Consider the following 6,723-nt stretch of genomic DNA (forward strand, 5'->3'; position numbering starts at 1 on the left):
GAAAGCTTATTTATTCAGCTTTCAGATGATGTATAAATCTCAATTTCGAAAAATTGACACTTAAGACTGGTTTTGTGGTCCAGGGTCACATATGTTGGCATACAGTTATTTTGAAACACATCAGCTTTAGGTTGTACACATATGTTAATGCACATCAAATCAGATAGTGTCCGTTTTCTGTATGGTTGTGGCATGAAACTATCATGAAAGCCCTGCTCAGATACACTGAGTTTTTAAACCTGTGTGAGTTTCGCTTGGAGAATTATTCATTAATTATTCATTAATTTTACATGTTATCACTAATTTTTAATTTTATGATTGTGTATAGTTTTCATAGAGTTAGATTGAACGTTAGATTGAATGTCTTCATTTTCAGGTTTGACGGGATGAAGTTTTGAAGCAGTTTGTTATAATAAAATGTGTGTGAATTTTGATATCAAGTCCAACACTGTGACGAAGTGAGAGAGGTTCAGCATGGCTGAATGTAATATTATTGGCAATAGACTTTGTCTAAATGCACACAGAACAGATTTTACCAGCAAGTGCCCAAAATATCACATCACAGATGCTGCACAATCTATATGTGTAATGAAACTGAGCAGTAATTGTCCTTATACTTTTACTTGTATAATGTTCATCTAACACAAGAATGAATGAATAAATCTAAGTGCTGTGTGAGTTCAGCTATATTATTATTCACTAAAAGCGCTGCACAAAATGAGTAGATGGTGTCTTTATCTTTAACCTTTAACAGATTTGCATCATCTACATGACTTAATTTACATTTTCTGTGAAACAATGACTCAAAAGCAAATCCTTTTCCGGGTTTTATGAAGACAATCTGAACAGATCTTATTACCAATAAAGTCCCAAATATACTCCTGTATGCACTGTCCTGAACTCTTCCCTTTGCCACCCAAACACAGTATTTAGTTGTTGTTGTTGTTGTTGTTATTTTAGTAAAAAATATCTAAACATTCTTAAAACAAGATCAATTTATTTGAGAAACAAAACTCTGTATGATAAGATTAGTTTTGAGAGAATATATTTGAAAATAAGTAGCTAATCTGCAAATTATTCTTCTAGTTTTATGCATCAGTATACAAAACTATACAGGGATTTATGCACAAAACTAGAAAAGGATTATGATATGCACTATTCAGACATAACATTTAAGGAATCTTCTCATTAACTCTCATTAACAGCATCTTTCTGAGTGTTTGGAGTGTTTGTCTCACAATTGTGTTGCATTATTTTAGGGTTTTTGAATAACCCAGCTTCACAGTTTGTTTCCCACAATGAGAGTTGTTGCTGACAATGTGCTCAACCTAGTCTACTTCTTCCTTGTATGTAGAAAACTGCTGAATTTTGGCACATGACTGTTTACACACAGTGATAGCCGCTTAATTAGAAGAGCAACAGATTGAACAAAGCTGTTCAAAAATGATCAGAATGTCCCACAGACATAGTAATGGGCTCTTCACATGCACTGGGGCTCTTTGAGGGCCCAATGAGGCTCTTGATGACTCATTGGGCCTCAACTTTATCTCAGCAGCAGAAATCTATAGAGAAATGGGACTAGGCTCTTCTTACTTGTGGCAGTGTTTCTAACTCCAGCATCCTGGTGCCACAGCAACACTATTCTGCTAGTGAAAATAAAACATCAAACAATGGCATCAGGTGATACACCTCTGCAAACTAAGAGGGGGAAAAAAATGAATGTATCTATGTATTTAAGAACCAGACTCACCAGGCTTCAATAGCATTGTGTGCATAACATACAGAAACTGAATATAACAATGATATAATACATACAATACAAATGATCTACTTTTGAAGTTACTTCTTGAACAAAAAGACAAATCAACAGCTGTCTTAAAATGATTTTATTGACTGAGTATGACAGACACTTAATGAAAAAAAAATTTTGTAACATGTCCATTAGGATATTTGAATTGTTCGATGTCTAATGAATGTTAAAAATGTTTAGATTGTGTGTTTAGACTCATTTCTGTCATTTCAGTGTCTCTGCAGGTCACAGTAGAGATGACCTGTAAGCATAATATAAGTTTTAAATAGTGTGCATGTTTGTAATAGATTTATTAAAAAGAATCAATGTTTGAACTCCAAATAAATGTCCCCTCATGAGAAAGGAAAAATTGAAATCGCATCATATGACCCCTTTAATGGCCTCTAAAGGCCCCAGTTGTACCTGAATATCATGAACACATGCTTGGGCTCTTCTCACATCCTGGTGTTGAGATTTTCCTATCAAGCACCACTCATTACTAGTAAATGAAACACATCAGATAATGGCATCTGCATTATTTTTGATGAAAGATGACCATATCTTATCTGCTTGACATTCACATTTCAGCTTGACTTACTTTTTCACCCACTGCCCCTAGAACCTATATGCGAGAACTGCAAAACATTAAACTGAATGCTTCTATGATTCATGATCAAAATCAGACTGAACACAATCACAACAGGTTTCAAAAAGTGCCCATACAAAAGCATAATTCAAAATTCTATACTACACACAATACAGATGGCTCTGCTTTCTTGAATGAATAGTATTTCAAACTGAAGACAAATATTATTTGTGTACATTAAGTAACAATAGGTGCATTAAGCAAAACAAATGTACGTCTGTCAAAGAGATCAAAATAAAAAATCATTTAACAAACCTATTAATAAATGACAAGAAATGGGAATGACAGCAGAAATTTGTAAGACAGAATAGAAAAAAAACTTGATAGTTTAAACTACAATTACAACTACAATTTATTTTTTTTTTTCTATGTAAGAGCATGTATTGTTGTCAATATTTTGATCATTTTTAGATGGAAACAAAAAATATCATCAATGCGGGTAATTTCTCGTAGAAAAATGCTGTTTTTATTTATTTGTTTGTTTTTATTATTTCTTTTCTATTTCTTTCGGGAGGAAGCAAGCTCTGTTTTTCTGTTCTATCAGCTGCATGACAAAATTGGAAAGGCAAATGTCTCCTCAGCTCATGAATGTGGGTGTATCTGGAAGATCAGCATTCTTGTCCTGCTCTTACAGTGACGATAAACTGAAGTCAGGACACGACAGAGCATTAAAGGCTCAGTGATAGCAGGAATATAAGACATTCGGAGAAATGTTTCACTTGAGGATCCATATCCAGAACACATTTTCCCAGAGGAATCGATGAAAAGAAGCTTCCCTCTCATCCTTATGTTAGGTAATAATTAAATTTACTCATTCAGTTCATTTTCTTCTCACCTGTAATTTCAAACATTTTTTTTCTGGTTTGTGCTGGTTTGATGTTGGTCTGGTTTGAGCTTTGCAACTAGATCTGGTCAACTGTCATGGTCTTTCTTGTGATTCTGGTTGATCAAGGAAGCCATTAGCTTTATCGTATTTCAGCCACATTTTATAATTGACATTCATAAAACTTTCATTAATTGTTTTTGAAAATTAGGTGTGAAAAATTACACAGCTCTCTTTTAAATTTGAGCCTACAATATTGTTTTCATGGTATGGGTAAGGGTTAGTTAAGGGGTCACCAGTGTAATTATAGATGTAAATATACAGAAATTACAGCTGTAATTACATGCAGGTATTTTTAAATATATGTACAATTTTAATACATGTATTTACAAAATAAGGACATTGTAACAAATGATTCATTTTAATATTAGTACATAGTAATTGATGACACAATATACAGTAGGTCTGAATTCTCTTCATTTGAATTTTCACAAGCTGAATAAATTATTTGTCTTTAATGATCAGTTTCCATATCTCTGAATGTCTTGAATGTTGCGCTTTTCTTATGATGAACTAAAGTACAAACGGCAAACAGATCATTCTAGATACAGTAACTGACAGCAGAAACATGCACAATATATACATTATAATGGTTAGGATTCAGTAGAAGGTCAAGAGTAAGAGATCAAACATTCCCTCTAGAGCAAATAACAGTCAACTTCACTAATATACTTTAAAAAGACTAAAGAATATAATGTGCACATTTCTGATCATTTCACGTCATCTGATGACACTTACGTCTGATGTCATCGAGAAGCGCATGCTGACGCAGAATAGTTTACGCTACTTCTGTTGTTTGTAGTGTATTACCTATATTCCTGAAATATTTAAAATAATTTAATACAACATAATTGAATAATATTTGGGCATCATGATCATCAGGTACAGTAGGCTATGTTCTGAATCAAACATAATTGGGGCAAACGTGTCAAACTTCTATCTAGTTTGTTTCCAGTCTCCAGTCTAGCTTGCCACAGTATCTTTGTCTTTGATCTGTTTTGATTTGGTTCTCAACTACTTCATTTAAATCAGTTACAGAGAAAACTTTTAGGCATCATTAATTAGTACATTAAACACGGATTGATTATTAAATGATTAACAGGTTTATCTGCAAAGAAATATCTTTAACTTTTGTTTTGATGTATTCATTAGCAATTAGCATTAGCATTGTGTATTACTATCTTGAACCTTCTGAAAACTGTTTGTGTATTTATTTTTAGTTGATAGTATTTTGATTTATCTAGTCTTGCGGTGTATTCAGGGTTGACATTTCACCATTTACTCCTAAACTGTAACATATTTAGAGATGAGTTTAGCAGGTACAGGATGACGATGATGCAACAGCCAATACATTATTAAGAAAAATAAATGGAAATATTTTTGGTAAATTGCCAGTTTTGGCAATTTGGTTGAACAATGACTAACAAATCAAATGACTGAATAACAGATAGAGATACGTCTAAGTTATACTGTATAAATGTAAGTATTGTATAAAGGCCAATACTTTATTAACAAACCATGAATTCAGATTTAACTAATAACTCCATGAATTTTTACAATTACAGTAATTATTTATTAAATTATAAAGACTTTCTTCCCCAGTTCTGAGGAGTGTCTTGCCCCAATGATTTCATTTTAACAATTCACTTCAAAATAAAACAATATTTTCTGCCAATCTGCATGAATTACTGGGTTATACTGACTAAGGAACTCACAGGTAAATTTTTTTTCTGTTTCTGCAGTTGTTGCTTTCTCTGTGTATTCGCAGTGGTGATAAATAATGGTAAGCACAAAACAACCTAAATTTAAAGGATAAATGAATACCACATTTTGTGTGTTCACAGTTAAAGTTTCTGTCATTTCAGTGTCTCTACAGGTCATAGTAGAGGGTTTTATTGGTGGTTCTGTTGTCCTGCCGTGTTCTTCAACTCAACATGACCTTGAACTTCAAGACATTAATGTGCACTGGAGACACAATGGCAGCAAATATGTTTATGATATAACTAAATGTAAAGATTCACTAGAGCAACAGGACCCACGGTATAAGAACAGAGCGCAAACTTTCCCTGAGGAGTATGAGAGAAGAAACTTCTCCATCAAACTCATCAATCTCACTCGCGCTGATGCAGGAGAGTTCAGCTGCTTCATCACACACTCATCTTATTCTAAACAGGAGACTGTACGGCTGTTCATTAACGGTGTGTAAAAATGGTTTACTTCGGTTTTTTTATGAAGGTAAAATGATTTTACCTTCATAGGTTTTAATTAAAATATAGCCTGAATTTCAATCTGAATGCTGCTGTATAGAGTATAAATGATGGATCTGTTGTCTTTATCACAGTGTGGTAATGTTTTTTGTTTTTTTCTGAACTTGTTTTGTTGCAGAAACAACAGGAAAACAATCCACTGAAGAAGAAAACCAAGTACCAGAAACACAGACAGACTGGTGGAAAATATTATTAATCTGTTTTTGCATTCTTTTATCTGTAATAATTTTCCTGTCTATAGGCTATTTCATGATTCGCTGGAGAAAAAGAACTCAAGCTCCCTTAGAAGGACAAGTGTCAAACTGCTTGTTCTTATTGTATAGCAGAATGAGATCTTAAAACACTTGAACAGTGTCAGTCCTGTCAATATGTTGCTGCCTTAACGATTCTGTACCACAAGTGTGTTTGCCAGAGTAAATGTATTTTGTATTCTTTATGTATTTCTTGATTGTTAATATTATTACTGCACATCAGTTACAAATCTGATTCATTAATTCCTAGTTACACATCAGTCCATTTAATTATTTCTGTTTACGTACAGTGTGCTCAAAGGTAAAACGGTGCTCACAGTTGAGATTATTATACGGCTCTGCAGGCTGTTGTCAGAAGAATATAATTATTTAGTTTTTCTGCTGTACTACAGATGCAATGAGGAAACCTCTTTATTTGGACAAGGTTACTGAATCTTCTTAAACTCAACACATTTTCAGGAGTGGACAGTTTTCTTCTGAATATTAAAGATTATTTGCTAAACTAATATTTTCCTTTTGAAAGTTTTTTTTAGGAAGTATTATGTAAGGCTCTCTCCCCTACAGTTATTCAAAGCCTTATTATGCTGCTTCCAACCCCAACATGTCTTCTTAATAATAATAATTACAATATTAACACCTTCAGAACCTTCAAAACACAAACATATTTGATTTCAGATGACACAAGCTTTGTTTTTAGACATTTATGAAGTATTTAATTATTTTGAGCATTTTCATTCATTCAGAAAAAAAAATCCCACTGAAAGTTAAAATTACTTTTCTGGATATTATCACTTCTAAAAATATGAGGAGTAGATGTTTTGACAATTTTACTCCTTATTTTATAGTGTATTATATAATTATAATGAAATAGGAAATACTACAGTGCT

At 32.9% G+C, this 6,723-nt stretch overlaps 1 protein-coding gene across 1 annotated transcript in view; it reads left to right on the forward strand.

Moving 5' to 3' along the window:
* The window catches only part of LOC107720344 (uncharacterized), a 27,043-nt gene extending 20,845 nt beyond the window's left edge, over positions 1 to 6,198 (forward strand). The window contains exons 7-9 of the mRNA XM_016528023.1: positions 5,061 to 5,101; positions 5,184 to 5,516; positions 5,704 to 6,198. Coding sequence (XP_016383509.1) covers positions 5,061 to 5,101; positions 5,184 to 5,516; positions 5,704 to 5,924 — 595 coding nt within the window. The 3' untranslated portion in view covers positions 5,925 to 6,198. The remainder of the gene's footprint in view (positions 1 to 5,060; positions 5,102 to 5,183; positions 5,517 to 5,703) is intronic.
* Positions 6,199 to 6,723: the final 525 nt, after the last annotated feature.

This window comes from Sinocyclocheilus rhinocerous, unplaced genomic scaffold (genome assembly GCF_001515625.1).
Source record: "Sinocyclocheilus rhinocerous isolate Xijiao unplaced genomic scaffold, SAMN03320098_v1.1 scaffold1292, whole genome shotgun sequence".
NCBI classification, from domain to species: Eukaryota; Metazoa; Chordata; class Actinopteri; order Cypriniformes; family Cyprinidae; genus Sinocyclocheilus; species Sinocyclocheilus rhinocerous.